General features: G+C 33.5%; 1 protein-coding gene across 1 annotated transcript; it reads right to left on the bottom strand.

The window, feature by feature from the left end:
- Positions 1–203: 203 nt before the first annotated feature.
- Positions 204–4,039, bottom strand: LOC126969446 (cytochrome P450 6B2-like). Its single transcript, XM_050814880.1, has 2 exons — positions 2,661–4,039; positions 204–417 (listed from the first exon to the last, which is right to left on the bottom strand). The coding sequence occupies exons 1-2, from the start codon at positions 4,012–4,014 to the stop codon at positions 245–247; spliced, it is 1,527 nt and encodes a 508-aa protein (XP_050670837.1). The 5' UTR covers positions 4,015–4,039; the 3' UTR covers positions 204–244.
- Positions 4,040–24,855: the final 20,816 nt, after the last annotated feature.

A 24,855-nucleotide genomic window follows, 5' to 3' on the forward strand; every position in this document is an offset into this window, starting at 1 on the left:
TTGACGTCCCCAAATAAATGAGTGAAATGTATGGTAGTTACAAAGCTCGTTTTTCTCCTATTGTTGTCTGAAAGACGCATGCCATGTAACATGAACATTAGTTAGCAGGCGAGTCGGTGTTGGGTTCAGAGGATCGTAAACCTTTTTCTCTCAACCTGACAGCGTACATAAGAGATTGCTTAATTTGGAAGTTACACGACCAATTATTGCATTGCGGTTTATTATTTAAAAGTTAAAGAGATATTCAATGTGTGCGTAATTTAAGTTTAACAGGTACACCCCCCTTTACTGATTGTACGACGTTCATCCAGGGGTTGACAGGCAATTCAGTTGGCGTTAGTGAGGATGGGACCACAGTGAATCTTTGTAACAAAGCTGCTAGGCCTGCCAGCGACTGCATGTGGCCAAGTCGAGCACCTGGAAACAGAGATGATGGTGGATTACCAGATAAGTATAAGCTATTTACTGTAGAGCTCTTGTGTTGATAAATAATGATTATCATCCAATCAATCAATCTTATATCTTAAAACGAGCAATTCTTATGTATACATATAATATTTGGGATTTTCAAGAATCCTGAGCGACGCTGCAGTGTAATGGGCAGGGCGTATCAATTACCATCAGCTGAACATCCTGATCGTCTCGTCCCTTATTTTCATTTAAAAAAATCTGAATCTCGTATGCGGTTCCAACGATTTTCATTAAATTTAGAATGTAAGGGATTTCAGGGGCAATAAATCGATCTAGCTTTCAAATTTTAAAAATATAGTTTTATGCGTCTTTTAATGAGAAACAAATTCTAATGTTATTGTAGTTATTAGAATTCAGAAATAAACGCCACTATATACCAGACTATAATAGCTAAGATGGGACATTGGGTGATCCGGAAAGCAGAAGACCCCGGTTCGAATCCTGATTTCGTATAAGTGTTTTTTTTATTCATGTTTTGTTCTTAAAAATCCGAGCAAGTCAAATCCGATCGTCCGGATATTTATTATTAAACGCACAACAATAATAACATTTTGGAAAATGAGTGCACTGTGATTTCATACGTGTTGACCGGTTGCTGACTTCGGTTAACTAGACCTTTCTTTTATCGAAGTTTAAGTTGCCAATAATTAGTTGCTTAGGGTAGTGTCTACAGTAGAACGAGTAAAACCGTTGACAGTTGACCTTCACACGACACGCCACAAGTTAGGATATCATCCCCACCATCTGGATGTGTGGCGGTCCTCCACAGTGTGGTTTTCAAGGAGCTTTCTTCCTCGTACTACAACGCTGTGGAATTCTTCCTTAAAGGCCGGCAACGATCTTGTGATTCCTCTGGTGTTGCAAGAGAATGTGGGCGGCGGTGATCACTTAACACCAGGTGACCTGTACGCTCGTTTGTCCTCCCATTCCATAAAAAAAAAGACATCAGTGAGTCTCTTATTAATAACTTGACACAATCAATCGAATCAGCCGTTAGTAGCGTTTGCTGCTAGGTGCTTAGATGTTGGCTTTAATTCGCTTAAATTGCTTACACATTTCCGATTCATCTCAACATTATATCTTAAATAAATACTGCTGAACCTGTGACAAATATTCAATGCTCTTAATCTTTAATTTCGACTCTTTTTGCTGTTGTTATTGTATTATTCATGTCGTTGTCCTAAACACTATAAAAACAAATCTACAGGTTAAGTAAAAACCGTTTTTGCCTTTACTCTTTGTTGTCATAAATCTTACGACCTTAAAAAATATCAAAATATCAAAAGATTTATCTTTAAATGACACCATGTTCTTTTATCGCTGAAATACACACTGTCTGAGACTACATGGCGTGAAGAAACAAAGCAATAATTTATTTTTATTTTCTCCAGTTTGCCCATTTTATGTTTGAAATGGTACTTTCCTTAACCTCCTTTTCTGGACCGAGAGATGCTAGAATAGCAAAAGCCAAGTACTTTTACGATGTCTGTAATCGTGAAATATAATAATGAAAATTAAAATGAAAACATTTTTTTATTTACGTAAACTTACAAAAAGCTCTGTAAATAGTTATAAAATGTTCACAAGTACGCAAAAGCGTCAAAAAGTAAATAAGTAATTAAAAATACGTCAGTGGATGCTACAGGGTCGCAGAGACTCGCGATATGCATGGTACCGTACTCCAAACTTCTTTATCCTCAATATATTCCATAATATTATAGTAACCTTTTCCCATTAAAACAGTTTTTATATATGTCTAAATAAGAGCTAAAACATAATTTTAGAAAAATGATGGTACATATTGAATTATTATTTTTCCTCTATAACAGGAAAAATCTATAAAATTGATTAGGTATATTTGGATACACTCACAAGGTTTGTTTGTAGGTCATTGTATCACCTGTATGATGTATTCGCTGCTTGAATAAATTAAATGAATAGGTTGTAACATGAATAATAATATTAAATCATATAATTATCTTAGCATTAAATTTTATAATCAAACAAATTTTAGAGATAAATAATTCGATAAATTTAAAGCAGGTACATTACATCTGACCTCTAGAAAATTAAAAGTATTGTAATATTTGATAGCCATAGCATTTGTTGCGGACGGCGATATATTATTCTCTAAAAAAGCCAAACTTGTTTACGGTGGTAAACCTAAAACTTTTCAATAAATTACTCACCAATGCAAGCCCTAGGTCCTTCTCCAAATGGCAAATAAGTGTACTTTGGCCCTTTTAATTTATCATTTAAAAATCTCTCTGGCTTAAATTCTTTTGGATTGTCATAATATTTCCCATCAGTCTGAATGGCTTCGATTGGAATAATTATTTTTACTCCGGGGTCTATTGTTATACCCAACTGTGGTATATTGTATCTCCTAGTGCATTGTCGTTGAAGTACTCCTAAAGACGGAAACAGTCTCATGGCTTCCTTGAAAGCCATGTCTAAGTATTTTAACTCGGCAACAGCATCATAGCATAATTTATTATTATATTTTGAAAGGACCTGATCTATTTCGCCCTGAATTTTAATTTGTATATCAGGGTTGAGTGCTAGTTTATAAAGTGTAAAGCTAGAAGCCGATGATGATGTTTCAAATCCAGCACCAAAGAAAACAAATACTTGCGCTACAAGTACATCCAGATCCATAGAAACTTCTACAAGTTTTGGATTGCCATCATCATCAAATTTCTCTATTGATTCTCCAGTTATTCCTTTATCTGCCAACTCCAGCAACAAATCAATAAAATCATGCCTTCCGATGGGTTTATAGTTTCTCTGTTCAAATATCGTGGTCACAATATCTGTGATAACTTTCTTTATCCTTGCGTCTTGTACGTATATCATTTTTCTTATCTCAGGTATAGTTTCCCACAAGCCAAACAAAATAATATCACGATATGATCTCGAAAACATTTTAGCCCCTAATGCTCTAAACGTTGAATTTTCATTATTTATACTATCCATTTCGATACCAAAACCACATGCACCTATGAAATCAGTTGTGAACCGTGCCATAAGTTCTCTTATATCACACTCACCACCAGATTCAACGATTTTATCACCTGCCAGATGTAACTTTTCAGCACAATTAACAATTAATGGAAACATTGATTTCAGTTTAGCTGTTGTAAAAGCAGGAGTTAGCCTCTGTCTCAAAAGCTTCCATAAATCACCCTCCGCGTGAAATAAATTTTTCATTAATGTTTCGACATCGGTATCTCTTCCTAGACCACGTTGATAGAAGTATCCAAAATCCACATTGAGTATATGTCTGGCGATATCAAGGTCTCGAACGATCAATTCAGGTGTCCTTCCTCGATAATAGCCAACGACTTTCTCCTCTGGATACTTGTTGTATAGATCATTCGCAATTTGTGTTATACTTCTGTATCCGAATAAATTATCGAAATGATTTCCAAACAGAGGCACTGGGAACTCATGTTTCACGTTTCGTTGACTCCAGTAACGGTGATTTCGTGTGGCGTATATGAGAAAAACGCAAATTAATAATATTATAATGAATATTAACATGATGTTAGCGCGAACGGCACGACGCGCTCGAAACGACTGATAGCATTTATCTCAGTTACTTGTGATAATAAAAGTGGGCTTTGCGATATTACAATTTGACGCTGAGGTTCCGTACAAACATGAAGCTGTTATAATTATACTTTTACTTTTATAATTATGTATAATATATTAAAAGATAGAGAAAATATATTTTATAGTAAAGATAAATTTTTGTATAGGTACGTATAAAAATTTCTGAAGTGAGTCGGGAACTGGAACTTTTGTTCTAAATAATGGATTTTCATACTCATTATTTGACAAGACTATAATATTCGTATATCTATATATATAAAAATGAATTGCTGTTCGTTAGTCTCGCTAAAACTCGAGAACGGCTGGACCGATTTGGCTAATTTCGATCTTGAATTATTTGTGGAAGTCCAGGGAAGGTTTAAAAGGTGAATAAATATGAAAGTGTTCGGAATTAAATAAAAACAACAATTTTGTTTTTCCTGTGATGTGTCCCCCGTCGTCCGATATTTGTTTTGTATGGACATATTTTCTATGAGAGAATTTATTGACGCACGGTTAACAGTTCTGCTGTGAAACAATTACAACAACAGGGAGCATATTTTACGAAATAATTCTTGATGTTTGATATATTATTGACAAATTAATAAAGAACATTATTTTATTTATTATATACATAACAACGTCTGTCGGGTCAACTAGTCTTAATATATATATTTATATATATATATATATATATATATCTGTGCGTCTGTTGTAACTGAACTCCTCCTAAACGGCTGGACCGATTTTAATAAAACTTTCTGTGTGTCTTCAGGTGGATTCGAGAAATGAAATGAAATGAAATGAAATGAAATGAAATGAAATGATTTATTTGTATGAATCGTGGTAACATAGTTGTTAACAATTAATTGGTGTACAGCACAATTCGCCAATATATCGGCATACAAATATTTGATTGTCAATATTGGAATATCATATTTAATTTATACTTATACGTTCTTAATACACATTACATAGCTTTAATTCAATGAGATAATATAAAATAAACATTAGTTTGTAGGTACCTCTCAAAAATTACATTTGAATACTATTATTTTTGGCTAAAGAATTCTTTTAAACTATAAAAGCATTTATCTATTAGCCATAATTTTAATTTTTTATGCATTAATGTTTTAGGCATCTCTCTAATATTCTTTGGAAGGTGGTTAAATACCCTAATACACATAACATTTGCGTTATTTTGATGAAGCGCTGTTCTACAGTATGGCATCAGAAGGCGAGTTGGATCTCTTAATCCTAATATGGAATAGTCCTTTGCTGGTTTAAAAAGTTCACCATGTTTTTTAATGAACATACAAATTTCTAATATATATAGACCAGTAAGCGTTAACAGACGGTGCTTTTTGAATAATGGTCTACACGATTCTAGAGGACTGACATTGCATAAAGCTCTTATACATTTTTTTTGTGCCAGAAAAACATTTGAAATATTAATTTAAATTATGAAATATTTTGTGCCAGAAAAACATTAGAATGGTTTAGATTCACAATTAAACTACCTCCTAAATGGCTGGGTTGAATTTTGATGTTTTTTGTGTTCCTGTGAATTTGAGATTGGTTTAGATTCTCAATTCCGTCCATATAATAAAATTCTCCTGGTCATGTTAATGAACTCCTCCTAATGGCTGGACCGATTTTTCAAAGACGTGTTTACTGGACAATGTCTGTCGGGTCCACTTGTACATTATATAAATATAAGTATCGATAGTATATTTATTTATTTGATGTTTCACCAACAGATTTAAATAATATTAAAAATGATAATGTTAGAATGTAGATTCAATTATAGGCAAACACAACTTGTCCAATTTAGGTCTAATTCAATCAATTTTATCACGTAGAGTCAATAGTATATATAGGTTGTAACTGTAATGGAAAATTACTACTCTTGTTATAATAATAATAATATTGACACACTTTATACAAATTATCTTGCCTCAAACTGAGCATTGCCTGTAGGCTTAGATAATTTTTACGTCTAGATAGAGTCTCTTGATGTTAGACAATTTTTTAAAAACAGGCGAGGAATATTAGCTTAGTGTGCGTGACAGGCTACGTCTTACACTCGCGATTTGTGTGACATTTTGTGTTAGCGTGCGTGAATTGTTCAAAATAGAGGTTTTTTTTTATGGTAAAGGAGTACAAACGAGCGTACGGGTCACCTGGTGTTAAGTGATCCCCGCCACCCACATTCTCTTGCAACACCAGAGGAATCACAAGAGCGTTGCCGGCCTTTAAGGAAGGTGTACGCGCTTTTTTTGAAGGTACCCATGTCGTATCGTCCCGGAAACACCGCACAAGGAAGCTCATTCCACAGCTTTGTAGTACGAGGGAGAAAGCTCCTTGAAAACCGCACTGTGGAGGACCGCCACACATCCAGATGGTGAGGATATCGTTATATAGGTTATATATAACGATATCATATATATGATATAGGTTAGTTCTAAACTCAATTTTTCGACATTTTCACAGCTGTCATAGTCTTTCTAGATGTACAAAAGATCTAAGTCTGTAGGTCCCTATGGGTGCCACACAACAATACATATAATACGATAAACATTCTTATACATACATAAATACAATATGTAATGCAATAATTGTATGTGTGATTTCAAAGTTTGCAACAATAAATTTAGATAACACGAGATAAGAAATTATTGTTACTCAAATGTATAATGTTTTGTTGGGATTTGAATTATCGCAGTAAGTGCTTACTTAATAGTGGGAAATAAAGATAATTGTTTATTGTTTAAAGTCAAATAAAAAAATTATTCATATATCTGCCTCGTAAATATTTAATTCTTCTTTCTTATGACTTTCTTTTGACTTTAGGCAAAAATGGTCATTGTATTGCGAGTAATAAAAACCTAAACCTCAACACATGATCGAATTTTGTATGGCCGAACTATTGGACGCGGTCTGGTAGCGGACTATATTCGGTGGTAAGTCGTATTGTAAATCGCACAAAATTATTGTATTTATCATCACTGTCCAGACCATACCGAGTACGACACCGGGCTAATTGGTGCGAGGCGTCCAACGTCCAGGGACTGTACGATGGTCTGGTGGGTACCTTATCAAATCCAACCATGTGTGTAGGCTATAAAGGAAGCACACAGCACGTTTCACGTACGCACAAGCTATCTTCACACAACAATAGGTACTGCCTACTATTCTCGCTATTGCCCACGAAATGTGTCTGCGTTTGGCTATAACCTTCAAAAGGTATCTTAATAGGAGATACTCGTATAATAGAAGAGCCGACTAAAGATTTATTTTCCGAAAAAATTATCATAAATTTTATTTATAAGTTAGAACGACAGGAAAAAATACGACCTTAATGTTTACTGTTTAATAGTAGATAGTAGATAGAAAGATTTATGCGTCGCCTAATTAATTTATGGCCAATACAGTGGCAGGAAAAACCCATTAAAACCAATTTAAATATTTTGACAAAGGCACAGTAGATATATGTATTGTCTACTGTGACAAAGGCAAGGAGAAACACATAAAGTGACAGGCAGAACAGCTGAAGCGTATCGAGTATAACGTACAGGGTTGTGGAAAAACTTAACTAATACTAATCAATTCCAGTCGTTCTAAAAGAACAGGAAAAAAATTCAGATCTAACCTTAAATTTATGGATTTAAGACATGAAATGGCCCTCCAGTCCTCAGACGATGCTTACTAGTACAGGCAGCTAAATTTGTCTAAATAAATTGGCAATCTGTCGATCTTCAAGTCATTGACTCGCGATATACGCCGCTATAAGATAGAGTGTGCTAGGGCGGCCATAAAGTGTAGCAAGGGTTCTGTAGTATTCAAATGAGACTTGTCTATTGGGTAGAGCAAACTGACGAAGCTGAAGACCGGTAACGGCAGGGTCGTTTCGTCTAAGCCCCAAATTTTGAGGGAAATCGAGAAGTTCAACGGACAGCTATACACGACCGCACGGGCGCCCGTTATCAACAAGGCTGAAGACCCAAGAGCCAAACTAACCCGACACTATACCGAAGATATCCCAGACGTCAGCCTGTATGAGATTAGTATGGGCCTAAAACAGCTTAAAAATGACAACGCGCCAGGTGATGATGGAATTACAGCTTAGCTCATAATATAGCTGAGCTCATATTCTTCAGGTACGTGTTTTTTCTGCACTATACTTCTGAGTGCTGGTGGTACCACTGTGCTTAAGATCCTCCAGAAGCTATTAAATTCCCTCATCCTCGAGGGCAAAATGCCGTAAACATAACACAGAAGTATAGTGGTACTGTAAATCAAAAAGGACAATAAAACGCTTTTGAACAACTAACGTCCTATATCACTTTTGAGCCATGTAAATAAGAAAAAACACGAACCTGCAGAATCAAGTGGAGGGAACTTAGGCTATTTTTTATTTATTTAGGATACACGAGAGTTTCATCAAAGTCCGTTAAAAACTGTTGTTATACAATAAAAAAATTTAAGGCCAAGCACTGGGGAAAAACAATAGAAACTGTTCAGTTTCAAATTCCCAATTTCAGCAATATTAGGCTTAGTAATATTTTGCATTGAGTACCTGAAAAACAAAATTCTAATCATTCTTATAAAAAAGTACCATATCTTTAAAAAACACAATACAACGAGAACTATGTACCTAGTAGATAAATAGAAGGAACAAGAATCGCCATTCTTTACCGAATGGCTTCCATAATATTATGTTTACATTCGATCAGCTAGCTTGTATCTTTGTTTATCCACGTCGACGATATATCTACAAATTCAGGATTTTATGGATGAAGAAGGGTTATTCGCAAAATGAAGGTTACTTTTTTGTATCGATTGCTTACTAGTATTGTGGCTATCAATACTATAGATTTGTTATATTCATAGGATCGAAGGAGACTGAATTTCATGCCTAGTTACACGTCTGTTTGCTTGTGTTATATGTAGTTGATACTATCTCTATGAATGTTTCATCATTTTATTGATCAGCGAAGGCACTCGTGACAACAAGCAAATCATTGGATGTGACATTAACAATAATATATATATTTAACATTAAAGTAAAATTTGTTACATATTATACCACTTATATAATATGATGAACAGAAACACTCCGAATTTCTATGTAATATTTGTATACTTTTTGGACATAGCTTACTTTAAGTTTTATGCAGTTTCATAGCCCATGTGTATTGGTGATATTTTAACAATGTAAATTATTCTTACAGACAAGTGGCTTACCTAATTGGAAATGAGAACTGTAGCCATAATTATTTTGACAGCCGAATTATTGGTTGGTCTAGCCCATCATATAATCTATTAATAAAGAATACTAAAATCCACTCTCACAAGCACTCAAGTCTCCTCCATCAGTGTTTCTGTCACTTCTTTTGGTAAATGTTCGGTTTATAGAATTCTGTATTCCCATTAAGACAAAAAAGTCACTTACATGAGAGATATACCAGTGGGAGGCTCCGTTGCTCAGGATGCCGGCTAGATTATGGGTACCACAATGGCACCTATTTCTGTCGTGAAGCAGTAATGTGTAAACATTACTGTGTTTCGGTCTGAATGGCACCGTAGCTACTGAAATAACTGGGCAAATTAGACTCCACATCTTATGTGTTAAGGTGACGAGAGCAATTGTAGTGCCGCTCAGAATTTTTAGGTTTTTCAAGAATCCTGAGCGGCACTGCATTGTATTGGACATGGCATATAAATTACCATCAGCTGAACATCCAGCTCGTCTCCTCCCTTATTTTCATAAAAAAAAAAGATAATGCAATAATTTAGAGTCAGGACACAGTGATACGTCACAAAAGCAAATGACGGTCAACAAATACTGTAAATGAGTAACGAGGTTATTAGCGGAGTAACACTTCAAAACAGGTTATAAGTCGATTCTTGGGTTGTGGTACAAGCTATAAGCGATTTTATTTACATTTTATATTAACATTGCTTGGTATATGAGATTGTTGAATGAGGGTGATTCTTTGGTATCTTTTGGAAGATTGTTATAGAGTTGTGCTAAATTATTTAAATAATTAACTAATTATTTGTAAATGTTAAGTTATTTTTCCCATAAATTGTTTTATTTTGGGTAGTACAAAGTGGTCGACATATCTAGTTTCATACTTTTAGACGTTTTATTTTTCGTTGTGAATGTAGTGTAAGAGAGAATAGATCCGTTAATTATTCTAAATGTTAGTATGCCTGTATTTAATATTTAAACAGTTGTTTAATATTCATAGGTTTCGTGTTTACATTAATAGTTTAAGTAGGTGCTAAGTGCTCGTGACATAATTTTTATTATATATAAGTTAAAGAATGTAAACAAAATTTCAAATTCAGTTTTGTTAAACCAGAAGAATTAATTAAAATTTTCAGAACTTTAGAAATGAAAAAAACTGCTGATATTATTTTTACAGATATACATGATCTATATATTCAGTAATTGACCTCAAAGCTAGCAATAATTTTTAATAGCTGTACTGAACATGGCGTGTTTCCTGACCTTCTGAAATATAGTAATATTACACCAATATTTCAATCGGGACTCAACCACTCGATCTTCTGATCTAAAATTTAAATAATAGAATTCAGATGGTCGTTGTGAATGGCAGGATATCTCCTGGTACTCCTCTCCTCTTCCTAATTTATATAAATGATCTACCTAACCTTGTAGAAAGAAAAAACACATGGTAGTATTGTTTGCGAATGAAACTTCACTCATATTCAAAGTGAAAAGAAGCCAAGTTTTATATGATGAAGTAAACAATGCTATATTAGACATCGTGTAGTGGTTTAGCATCAATCACTTATTATTAAATAGTCATATAACTAAATATATTAAATTTACCGCGCCAAATGTCAATAATGTAGATACAAATAATTAATTGTAATTTAAAAGAAATAATTAATTGTAATGGCGATTTTAGGAAGATATGGGAAAAAATTAACCCATGGTGAGGGAGAAGTAAAAGTTTAGATAATACTAGTTTATGATATTTAGGTAAAACTTTTTCTCATTTTTCTAAATCATTTACTGAGGAAATAATGCATATTAAGCATATGTGTTTTTAAATGGATAGTTATGTTTAGCCTGCTCAAGTTAATTTCAAATAATATAATAAAGTTTCTTCATTGGACATAGAAAAAGTAATTAATCTCTTATCGTCTGAATAATCCCCAGGATTGGATGGATTATGGATGAATGATGTACATAAAAAAGCGTGTAAGTCCAATTGCGTTGCGTTTAAGTGTCTAACCAATAGTATATATACCGACCAGTTAAAAGTTACAATTATACGGCCGATATTTAAATCAGGAAACCATTCTCAATCATTCAAGCAATCAAGTAAATTCTAAGAAGATCATAACATACTATCAGATACTCAACATGGTTTTCGAAAGCGGCGCAGCACTGTTGCAGCTCTCATGGAGTTTGCGGATTATATACCAGTGGGAGACTCCTTTGTACAGCATGCCGGCTAGATTATGGGTACCACAACGGCGCCTATTTCTGCCGTGAAGCAGTAATGTGTAAGCATTATTGTGTTTCGATCGGAAGGGCGCCGTAGCTAATGAAATAACTGGGCAAATGAGACTTAACATCTTATGTCTCAAGTTAACGAACGCAATTGTAGTGCCGCTCAGAATATTTTGGGTTTCTCAAGAATCCTGAGCGGCACTGCATTGTAGTGGGCGTATCAATTATCATCAGCTGAATGTCCTGCTCTTCTCATCCCTTATTTTCATAAAAAAAATGAATGCTTAGATTCAGGTAAACAATTGATAGGACTATTTATTGATTATAAAAAAGCATTTGATACCCGAGATCATAATATATTATTAAATGCGATGGATGAGTGTGGTAAACATGGTCCAACACAGAGCTGGTTTTTAAAATTATATTTTGAATAGGAAGATCCGCACCATGGTTGGGGGTTTGTCCCGTAGGATACGCAATTCAAGTAAATAGTGTATCAAACGTTGTAAACAAATGACATGTGTATATGTATGCAGATGACATGTGCTTGTTTTACGCCTTCGACTTCGAAGCTATTACAAAGTGAGCACCTGACAACGTAATCATCTTAAACTTTACAAAAACTTAATGTATGCATATTCATTCGCCGTACAACCATAAAGCTAAGTCTGTTAGTATTGAAGATATTGTAATTGTTTTGAATATGTAAAAAAATATGTGGGTATACATATAGACAAAAATTTTAACTGGAAAACTCACGTAAATGATATTATAGCATGTAAGTTAAGATAAATTTTAGGAAAGTTTTATCATTTAAATAAAATATGAAATAACAAAAGCATCAGGAGTGTTTACTATGCACTTGCTTACTCTATTATAAGTTACGGGGTCATTATGTTTGGACGAATATTCAAAACATACTTTCAAAACCTTAAACATTTACAAATAAGGTTCCTTTAATATTATGAAGACAAAAGAGGCAATGAAAGTTGCAATAAAGATTATAATCAGTTGTATAAAATGTGCAATATATTACCGATAGATAAGAAATTTAGGAATAGGAATAGAATATTAGTTTAATGATGAACATAAATTTAATGTAAAAAATGTTTATGAAACAAAAAGTGTAAGAGACAGAAAACTATATCAGCCAAAGTTTAAGCATTATTATGTAGAACGACTAACTAAGGGTATATTACCGAAGGTTTTTAATAACGTAGGGGAGGCCGGGGCTGGAAGTTCCCGGGGCACGATGTTCCGACAGTAATAACTTTGTAAAGAAAAGAGGTAGCAATACACGAGAAGTGCGTCGTTTAAGCATCAGGTGCCGCGCCGCGCTGGCGGCCATCTTAGTTGCTGCGACGGCGGCGGAAGAGTGGCTGTGTGCCCCATGCTGTTAGAACACCACGTGAGTAAATTTTGTCGTATTTAAACTTTTTGGTCTATTTATCTTTATTATTGGCCGATTTATGTGCATCTTTCCAATTTTAGAGCGGCATTAGTTAGGTATCTTATAGCTTGAATGTTTTTCAGTCGAATTTGTTAATTTGCTAGCATGACAGTTTTTATACAAAAATATAATTTGGGGCTACAAGTTCCCTCCTAAAGGGGCTGGTTGTTCCCCGGAACAACTTACCCCAATTGATCCTTAAATTTTCTATACATTTTTACGGTATATATTTATTATTTTTAGGATAGTACGTACCTACAAACGGAAATCTGAGAGAGAGTAAACATCCAAAACGTTATTACGCCAAGCAGCAAATGCTGTAATACAAGATGGAAGAAAAATAAAAACGGTAGCCAGAGATACATTACATTACATCGATTTGTAAAAAAAATTAGAGCTGGTAAAGATCCTACAGTATATAAAAAAGCAGACCAGTGTTTACCACGGAACAGGAAAAGGAGCTAGTTAACTACGTTTAAAGTGTTCATCAATATGCTTCGGTTTGCTGCCAGGACAGGTGTGAAAATTTGTGTATGAATGTGCAGATAAATTTTATTTGGGAAACATTCCTCCTACGTGGCATAAAAATCGAGAAGCTGGGGCAGATTGGTTCACTGGATTTATAAAAAGGAACCCACTATTGTCTATGCGAACGAAGTTCAGTTGCTATTGAAATAGATGACCAGCCAGGTCCATCCAATATTCATAAGCACTTCAACATCGGGTCAGATTGGTGAACCACCTCAACAATCTGCAACAGATCAGGGTGATGTATCTCAGGCAGCCTTTGCGACCATTAATAGTGACCAAGAACTTCAATTAACATCAGTGAAGACAAATGTTTCAGCTGTGTTTAATCCTGAATTTGTAAAGACTTTACCAATGGCACCTCCAAGATTGCAGACGGCTAGAAAACGCCGTATAACAAAGACGGCTGTTTTGACTGAAACGCCAGAAAAAATTGCATTAAGTAGCTGAAGAACAGATAAAGAAGAAAGCAAGAATTTTTTGTATCCTTAAGAATGGAGGTAGTAAGATTTATAAGCTAATAGATCTCAATTTTTGTAAACCAATACAAAAAGTGAATGTAGTTGTAGCTAGTAATATTTATTCGTTTTTTTTTAAAGTTTATAGCATTGTATAACAACTAAATAAATGAACCTAACTTTAGAAATTATTTAATGTTTTATTTAATCAGAGAAACCATACATTATCTTTATACTTTATTAATATTATCTAAGTGGCACAATTTGCCCCACACATGGAACAACTCGCCCCAAAGTGGGGTTGAATGTTCCCTTCCGAAATTTTGCAAAAATATGTCTGTACAAAAAAAAATATAGAGAAACTAGCAGAAATGACTTTACTTTTACAGAGACCAATTAAGACTTTTTAATAAAATCTAATATCAATATTGAAATCTTATCATTTTCATCATAAATTTTCATGATACTTGAAAATCGGAACTTTAAGCCCTGGTCTCCCCTACAATTACTCATGCAAACACCAAAAATGAGCAAGTGTTGTGTCAAAAACAAAAAAAGTCATTCTCTTAGAAAATGTGTGACAAGGTTAACGTTAATAATATATTGGCAGATCTTAATATACTATGTATATATATATATATATATATATATTTATTCAAGTGTTCATTTTATAAAGTATTGTTTTTAAATAAGAACGTTACCTCACCATCAAACGTTAAAATGTGGCGAGTACAATATGTACAGTTTTGACTTTGTATGCTGTTTTATAAATAAATCAAATAAAAAAAAAACGAACAGGTGGTAAAACCTATGGAATCTATTATATTTCCTGGCATTACTCTTGTTTCAAATTGTAATGGGGCCTCCACATTGAAGTATTGGCGACAGGCTTAGTTTTGCAGCATATGCGGTTAAAAAAATTAGATAGTTAACTGACATAGATACGGCGCGACTAGTTCACTTTAGTTATTTTCATAGTATTATGTCCTATTATTATGGGGCAGTGCAGGCGATATTAATACCATCTTTGTGCTGCAGAAGAGGGCTATTCGCACTATTTATAACGTAGGTACCTAAAGAATCATTGAGAGATAAATTTAAAGAGATAAACATTTTGACTGTTGCATTTCAATATATTCTTGAATAATGTACTATAAAATATCTACATAACGACATTAAGAAATTTGATAGAAACTGTAACAATAATAATATTAACACGAGGAACGAACATAAACTTGTTATGCCTACTACTCAGTTAAGTAGAATTTATTGGGCGACGTACATGCTTTTACAATATGATCCCAGAAAATGTAAAAAACATATGTGTTACGAAATTTTAAAGAATTGTCAAAAACGTTTGTGTGGGAAAGGTTATTATAACATAAATGATTTTCTTGATGATACCACAGACTGGGAATCAAGCGTACACCCTCAGGCTCCTTAATTTTAAATGTTTATTGTACGATATTACATTGTAATCCATATTTTTATAAGAAACGGCCGCTGAGTTTCTTGCGCCCGTTCTTCTCAGGTCTGAGGCAGTCTATTTTGAATGGGTGGTAGTTTTTGACATTCAATATGTGATTTTGAATCCTTTTTTAAACGCATTTGAATTTTAATTTTAATATTTATTTGATTCTTTGGCTATCAAGTGGTGTGATTAATCTTTTGATGTTGACGACAGATATGTAGTTATATCAACATTTAAGCTTGTATTCCCATTATATAACCCATATATGTTATTATTACTTTCCGGATTTCCTTACAATATTAAACCTAATTTATAGATACATTCACATGCAAATGAATTAATGTAGGTACCTATAGAATTGTCTGTTTATTTGTACCCATCAGTAATTGATGAATAGCTAATTACAGATGTTATTTTCATGAAATTTCAATGTCAAAATTCTAGCAAATATAATTCCTTTTCTCCAACATTACACCCAAGTAAACAAAACGTCATGCTTAAGTGCAGACACCACTAAACCATCACTTTTCCTCCAAATGTCATGTCCTGTAGAGGAAGTCAACCAAAAAATGAATCAGTTTCATTAAAGTTGTAGTACTTATATAGATGGACTTTCATCAAAAATGCTCTATCTACTTCGGCAAATGATACATTCTGTGTCCAATCCTTTGTTCGTTGTTAAAAAAAAACAAAAACGAGTTTCCTCGATTACAAAAAAAAAATTTCATCAGATTTTTTTGAAATATATTTTAACAGTGAAACTAATCTGGGAGTATGTCTAACCCTTTTAAACGAAAATAATTCAAATCGGTCAACAAACATACAAAAAATATTCAGATAAATTGTATACTTCCATTTTTTTGAATTCGTTTGAAAAGATTAAGATATGTCCCATTATTATTATATGACCCATTTGATAAGAATAAAGTGAGAGGTTGAACTGTCGATACGATGAGACAGGGACGGTGGCCTACGAATGTAATTTAGTACACTAGCCCAAATAAGTTTTCTTCGACCTCCTCCCGACTAGTAATGAGGGTTTAATTGCTCACACTGGTCCTTCAACAAAGTCTTCATTAGGAAATATATTTGTCTGGAGCTTACGTATGCTCATTGTGACAAAATTTGTTTATTTATTTAGTGCTGAGAAATCATTTTGCCCGTATTTGCATTGTGAAGGGATAGAAATTTGTTAAAATTTGAATTATTTAGGCAACGAATATGGGAATACTATCGTAGGACATGACTAGCCAGCCTTTTAGATTGGAGTTTGCTAGACTTGAAGGTACCTACGTCGCTCGTATCGATTTTGGATTACACTGGCCGGCTGATTTTTCACAAAGTGGAAGTGGATGGAGTGCGGTTCTGGATTGCCAGACATCAACGTAGGGGAAATTTCGCATATTGGCGTTATTTCATATCGTAGATGTCCGGTGATATCTGCACCTGCTATTGAACCTTATTGTAACTGGACACTGTAGTTTAAATGAATTAATATGTCGCGTAGTAATATTTGGCTTTTTACTTAGTGACTGAACGACGTCAATACCTACCGGCTTATTACCAAATAAGGAACATACTCTCAAATTAAGGATATAAGACAATGGACGATTTCTTAGCAGTGTACGCGAAAACTTGACTACTTAACATGTCGCGACCTTTAACACACCACGATTGGAAAATCAATTTATTTAGACTTGATAATCATTATACAAATTATAAGGATTTTCTCGTTGTTGAAGAACATTATACGTGTTTTTGAGGCTCATTCATTATTATCAATAACAATTAATTTAATGGTACTTAAAATAGCAATATCTACTGAAATCCATGCAAATAAACTCAAACTGTAATTTTCACAGTTATACTAAGCTTAAACAGATCTCTGTTCTTATCCAGATGGTGGGGAGGATAGAGGGTCGAATCCAGAGGCAGGATCAGATTAAATAGCTCTTTGGAACATTCCACTTGATAAATAAGGTAGAAGACACACAATGTGGCGACATCCCTAAGTGACGCCAAGTTATCTAGCGGTTCACAAAGCACGGGTTCCCCGACAATTCAGAACTTTTGCGTTGCACGCGGTCAAATGGTTCGAGCTGATACTGGGTGCGCCAGACCAGAGATGATAGCAATACTCCATGGTTGAACCTGCATTTAGTTATATAAGGCCAAAAATGGCAGATTTTTTTTTATTGAATAGTTCTGTCTTAAGTATAGTTCTTTGTCTATAGTAAATAAGAACCTGAAAGAAGCCCAAATAAACAGAGTGACGACCCAGAATCGAGCCACCTGGAGACACATGACATGGAGGGCCAACCCTAAATAAATTGGTAAAGGGCCAGGCTAAGAAGTAGTTCTATGTCTTAAATTTTGTAAGAAAAATAGTTTAAGTATATTTTGATATAATGAGATTAAGTAAAAATATTTATTTTTTCCATTCCGATATCTCACATACTTAATACGTATTGGGAATATAAGAACAGAACGGAAATTCATTTAAAACTTTATAAATCATGGATGAATCTAGAAACATCGCGTTATGTGACCTGGAAATTTCGTTTAAAATCGACTATGTTGTTAAATTTCACCCGCATCTTGCAGTTAGTGGGAACAAAGCAAATGTTTACAACTATACCCTACTAAATAAACGATCTAGAATGAGCCAGCTGCTATTTTCAATTGCAAATTCTCTCAACAGAAGCAACAGAACTTTACCAACTTATGCACCCCGCTTTGCACATTTAACGGTGGTTCGAAATTGTACGCAAATTCATTTAGCTATGTTCAAAATCAATGTATCAATCGTAAATATCAAAATCAATCGTATGTATGTGTTACTCATGTTTGTTTCCTATTAGATCGTAGTGAAGGACATATTTCAAAACATAAAAATAAACATACCGACGAATTGAGAACCTCCTCCTTTTTTGAAGTCGGTTAAAAAAGAATTAACAAAATCGATTTACCCAGTCGAAACTTTTGAGTTAAAGAACATAAAAAACATATCGACGAATTGAGAAACTCCTCCTTTTTTGAAGTCAGTTAAAAAGAACAACTCTATTGTTTTCATTTTTGACTATGTCCATTCATCTGTCCGATTCTGACAAGCGGGTTTTTTGTAGGGACTTGTCAATAATATTGTACTATATATTTTAATGGAAAAAATATTTGTTTTATTAAATTGCCCCTTTTCGCATATGAATCTTATATAATAAACCTTACCGATGATAAGTAACACCATCTTTTTTTTGAGTCGTAAATGTATTATTTAAGCACTTTTTATAGCACATTTAGGCATGTTGATTGACACACAGTTGACACACGACTAAGGAGAAAAGTGTGCTTACAAAACGTCGATAAAAATGAAGTTAACCTCCATTTTCAACAATGTACACACACTAACATAAAGTGACATACAAATTGCGAGTGTAAGACGTAGCGGGTCACGCACACTAAAGTGATTAATCTGGCCTGTTTTCATTGGTTGTCTAGCAAGAGATATCATCTAATAAATAATATTATATTTTGTGTATGTTAACCAACTCAACTCTTCTGAGCACAAGAACAGTATTTTATGCTTTCATAAAATTAATTTGACGTAAAAAGTTCTAAGCTCGAGTATCATTTCCAACATTAAATTATGCTGTCAACTCTTAATTGAAGTGGTTATTTTTTCTATTATATTATATTAACAACTCTATTTTCGGTATGTTTGAAAGTAGCTCAAGCACGCTTGCGAATATGAAATATAATTTATACAGTGAAGATCCCTACTAATACTATAAATATGAATGGAAGTTTGTTTGTTACGCTTTCACGCCTAAACCACCAAACTGATTTTGATAAAATTTAGTACAGAGGTAGTGTAGAGCTTGAAAAAAGACATAGGCTTCCTTTTATTCCAAAAAATAAATAAAGGGATTGAAATTTGGGACGGGACGGTTTGTATAGAAATTCCTCAGTATCGAAGATTCAACCATAAAACTTTGTATTTAGGCACATGATAAGAAATAATTTATAAATATTTGTTAGAGCATTTTTGAAACTTTTACCTACGTGGAGATGAAATAGAAGATTAAAGATCACAGGGAAATACTATTAAAGAGACTGTCCACATTGACAAGGGATATGCGTTGTATCATAGAAGAGTGCTGCCAGCAGCGGAAAGAGCAGTTTGTATGTGTATTTTTTGAAAAGTATCCTAAAAGATAAAAAAAACTGCCCAAAGTAATTATTATTCAACGCGGACAAATTCAATAAAGTTCATTCAAATTCAAAATCAATTTAATAAAGCAATCAATTTCCAACATGTTGACGACGCGTGCAAGCTGTTGACAATATGTAAATCATAATACAATTCTGAATTGATTTTTACCTACCCGCATTTTTTATCATTTGCTTTGCAAATTGTTTTTTATAAGAAATCACAACCAGATTTTTATTTATGAAAATAAGGGATGAGACGAGCAGGACGTTCAGCTGATGGTAATTGATACTCCCTGCCCATTACAATGCAGTGCCGCTCAGGATTCTCGAAAAACCCAAACATTTTGAGCGGCACAACAAATGTGGCCGTCACCTTGAGACGCAAGATGTTAAGTCTCATTTGCCCAGTAATTTCACTACATACACTTTTAGCTACGGCGCCCTTCAGACCAAAACACAGTAATGTTTACACTTTACTGCTTCCTGGCAGAAATAGGCGCAGCTAGCCGGCATTTGGTGCGAAGGAGCCTCCCACTGGTAAATACTACAAAACAATTCTTTATAACACGTCCTGAGGATGCCTCGTGTAGAGGCGAAACACGTGTCGAATTGTTTAAAGTCAAATATTGGCGGAATTAACACTTAAGAAAACTCAAATCATTTTAATGAGTATACCTCGAAATAGTAACTGGGTCTTAGGCTGAGAATTATAAAGCGTAGTTAGACTTTGCTAAAACTCATAGCTCAGTGTGATAAATCGTGAACTTGACTTTTCCATTGGGCTGTCTTAGTTTAAGCTCAGTATAATTCCAGCTGTTAAATGACTATGAAAACGAATTCAAAGATTATGCCAAGCTTACATTTAGCTACTTTGCGTAAGTAAAGTCTGGGTAAAATCTAAGTAGGCTATATAGATCTCAACCTTAGAACATAAGAAATGCTTCTTTTTCTTTATTTTGTAAATAAATATGTGCTCTATGTTTTTTGGTATAGAAATGTTGATTTTAAACTCGAAAGCCGAAACACGCTTTACACAAAATAAACTTTCACGATAGAAGAAAACAGCTTTTAGGCTGAATGCGCAAAGTTTACTTACGTTTTGAAGTAAGACGATTGAGTGATTAATTATTAATTTATGTCACTTATTATATACAACGGGTATCAAAACAAATCTTTTAATTATATTTACAATACCATGATTACATTAAGAAATTATAATTAATTAGATATATATATATTTGTTAAACAAAAAAAAATCCGACTTCAAAAAAAACCATTCCAAAACAATAGATATAATATGCACTAAAAAGTATAAAAATTGCGTATCTAAAATCTAAATATAAAATCTATTTTATTATCTAAGTTGATTGATTACATTTTGTATTAATTTTAATGAACATTAGCACATTGCAATTTGATTACAGACAGATTGAAATTCAGCCACAGATAGCACTTTACTGTACATTGTTAAGGAGTGCAACTTGACCATAACTACGTTACGGTAGGTGACTCAAATATCCGCTTAGCATATTATAAGATTCGGTTGACCTCTCAAGTGGCGCGACCTGCGCGGGCGCCTCCCGCGCATTCGCTGGCCATTTGCCAGACCTTGAGACGAGAGGCCGTGCCGGGTGGACACAGCTGCATTGTTTTTCAAATGTCTCCTTATTATGAAGGAACGCGCAGTAATATTTAATGAAATATGGATTCTACATAAAATGATCTTGAAATTAGTAAACTAGAAGTCGTCTTGACAGTAAATATGAATAACTGTGATCTACGTAAAGTAATTAAGGAGGAAAGAAAAATAATTGGTGAATGTGTATTATAATATTAAATATATTTTTTGATGAAACAATTCCAATTAGAAAATAATGTGTTTATTTACAGCTGAATATCCTTTCCTACTAGTCCTACTAATATAATCCTACAAAAATGTGAACCATAAATACAATAAAAATTATTAATTTATTTCTAACGCACATTTGATAGTAAGTGCTTTTATCGCATCTGATATTTAAAGTAGATGATTTTTGTCTTTGACAACTTGGACAAATACTTGTTGTGCCCTTAATGCAAATTTATGTATTGTATGTATTGCAATAGTTTTAAAGGGTTTTTTTTTGTGGTTAGGGTCTCCTAAAAAAGTATCTTTCTATACTTGTCAACGTATAAATAGATACTTTATTTTTAGGTTACTTTACTTTATGCTTAAAAGTTACTTAAAATAATTCCACGACATCTTAAATGTTTGTGGTTGTTACATATTTAAGGAGTTAAGATTTTTATTTTAATTACTTAGGTTGGTATTTGATATTTATGGATATTACTACTTAGAATAAGACCACGAATGCGAATTTTGTTTGTGTTGAATAGTTAATTATAAGGGATTACTTCGTTTTTATTTTAAATACATTGGTTAGTAGTTGTTTTTTTTTTATTTATATAATTAATAACATAGGTTAGTATTTGATTTTCTTTTGATATTTATATAATAAATTTGTTTGTGGTAAATAGTTTAATGAGAATGCGAAAGTTTGTGAGTGTGTGTGTATCTTTGTTACATCTTCACACACAAACTACTGAATTGATTTTAATGAAATATTACAATAATATAGCTTAATAAAATAAGATTAATAATCTTAACTCTAAAATCCTAATAATACATCATATATTATAAAAAAGAATGTTCGTGAGTGTGTGTGTATGTTTACTACTTCTACACGCAAACACTACTGCAATTTGAGAGCAATTAATGTTTGCCGTGTAAAGCCCGTAGGAGTTACAAAAATATATATTATAATTTATATCGGCGCAAGTACTATAACACACCTATTATAAAACGAGAATAATCATTTTAATAATTTGTGTTGTAAAATTATTTATAAAAAAAAAATATTCGAAGACACGTGCACGTGCGCCGAGCCCTATAAATACGGCCACATTGACGATACTCGAGCGATTGCAGTTTTCTTTCGATGATCCAATTATGAGTGATCACCAGCAAGTTGACAATTGTGACGTCACACATTTAAGAAACAATACGGAGGCTTCTTTCTTCGTCCTCGAAGGTGGGATAAAGGTTTCAAATAAACTTAATTTGGTAAGACTTGAATTTACCGATTATTCGATTTTATTTTTGAAGGTAGTTTTAAAACAAAAAAAAGTTACATAGCTACTGTTTACGAAGCGTGTGATAGCGAAAAAAAAATTTTGCTATTACACGGCTTTCAATGCGTACAAATTTAAGTGTTTGAATTTATATGAAATTCATTTTTGTGAAATTAATTTCATGTTACCGTCAATATAATTATTATTAAGACTTAGCTTTTGCGTTAGTAATTAAAGGGAGTTGCAATTTTGTGATTTAATTTTCTGTAAATCATAGTAGTAAATTTACTAATACGTTAAGCTAATGCCTTAAAACATGTAATAACTTATGAGTTTTCCGAAAGTGACGAGTCATGATGTTGAGAGTTGACATGATACTGAGCACAAGAGAACCTTTAATTATAATGTTTACGTACAGGAACGAGTGTGCTGCAATGCGTAGTGCAGAACAGCGTGTGATGTCATGTGATGTATTGCATAGTATTCGCATGATACAGCCAGGCTCAAGCGATGGAAGACCACTGGAAGTCCCTTGGCTATGAATCTGTGTATCGGTCACATAGTTGGTGTGATCTTAACATTTACTAGACAGGTATGGGACATTTGGTCAGGTTCGACCAAAAGAGAACATAACGGACCATGACACGATGTTAAGCTACATAGTATTTACGGTTTTATTGCTTTTTATGAATAAGTTTAAATGTTTTTTTTTATATTTTCATGTTTAATGGATCCGACGGTGTACCTCTTGATCCGAGTGCTTTAAAGTGGAAACTGCATTTGCTGCTTAGTCTGGCGTAATGCGTAGCGTCTACGGAAGATACGAAAATAAATAATAAATTAATTAATACTTTTAATAATGATAATCTCTGGATCTACTGAAACGATTTTAAATTTTTTCTTACCAGCCACATTTTTTGTGAGTGTCTTATCTATATTATAGTACCCCGAAAAATGAAATGACTTTTTCGTGGTCGTGGTTGTCGGCTTAAAAAAGGCTGATACAAAACTGTCGAACATTATACATAATTTATATGGCAAAACAACGTTTGCCGAGTCAGCTAGTATAACATAAGACATACAATTCTCAAAAAGCATGTTGTAATACAAAAATTTTTCACTAAGTCTGTTTAGCATCGCACTTTTTAAAGCATGCTCAAGCAGGTACAAAAAAACATATGACTTTTAAGTGGCTCAGATTACAAAAGTCGGGCTCCAAGGGACATGATTTATGTGTCCGTCTGTTGTTTGACTTAGTGAGTACTTGTAATATAAACATCAGACCCCTAGCTTTGTTCATTACAGAGATAACATTAATAAACCAACACACATGAGATCGACACTTAAATATCTTACCTTTATTACTTTATCATTAGCACAAAAACAATTATTCTAAGTCTAAATTTTCTAAGTTTCTTCTATTTTTATTAAATAGTAAATCAAATTTCCTAACAGGTAGAACTAATACACTCAATACTTTTGAAACAAAATAAAAAACAAAAAGCTTGCAAATTTGTGGAATATTGCCCACACTTTGCGAATTTGGACTTTACTAATTTGGCTTTGGTGAGCAGCTGGCGGGCGACCAGTATCAAGAGGCCATTACGACCGTTACGTATTTAGGTTTAATTGAATAATATTAACAAATTATTTTAATGGTTCACCGTTTTGGGCATAATAATAGGATTAATATAAAAAAAACTACACACAATTTAAATAGTAATGAGTCAGATGTCATGAGGTAAAATATTCACACAATGTCTCAAGAAAAAACTATTAATACAATTATAATAATGTATATTACGTAAGCCATTGTCATATCAGATAATCCTTCCAAAAACAAAAAAAACACACTTTAATAACACTCACTGCGTTACCGGCAAACACTATTCACTGCATATTTCTTTAATAAATTTATATTAAGCCCCGCCTTCTTTTAAGCTTGCTTGCTATCGTATTTTTTCCAAACTCATTGCAATAAGTGAAAAAGTTATAATAATATTGCAGCATAGCTTAACATGAAAAGAGTAGGTATAGGAGAGACCCGATGCTGGTCGCTTGTCCGTTA

This window comes from Leptidea sinapis, chromosome 1 (genome assembly GCF_905404315.1).
Source record: "Leptidea sinapis chromosome 1, ilLepSina1.1, whole genome shotgun sequence".
Taxonomy (NCBI): Eukaryota; Metazoa; Arthropoda; class Insecta; order Lepidoptera; family Pieridae; genus Leptidea; species Leptidea sinapis.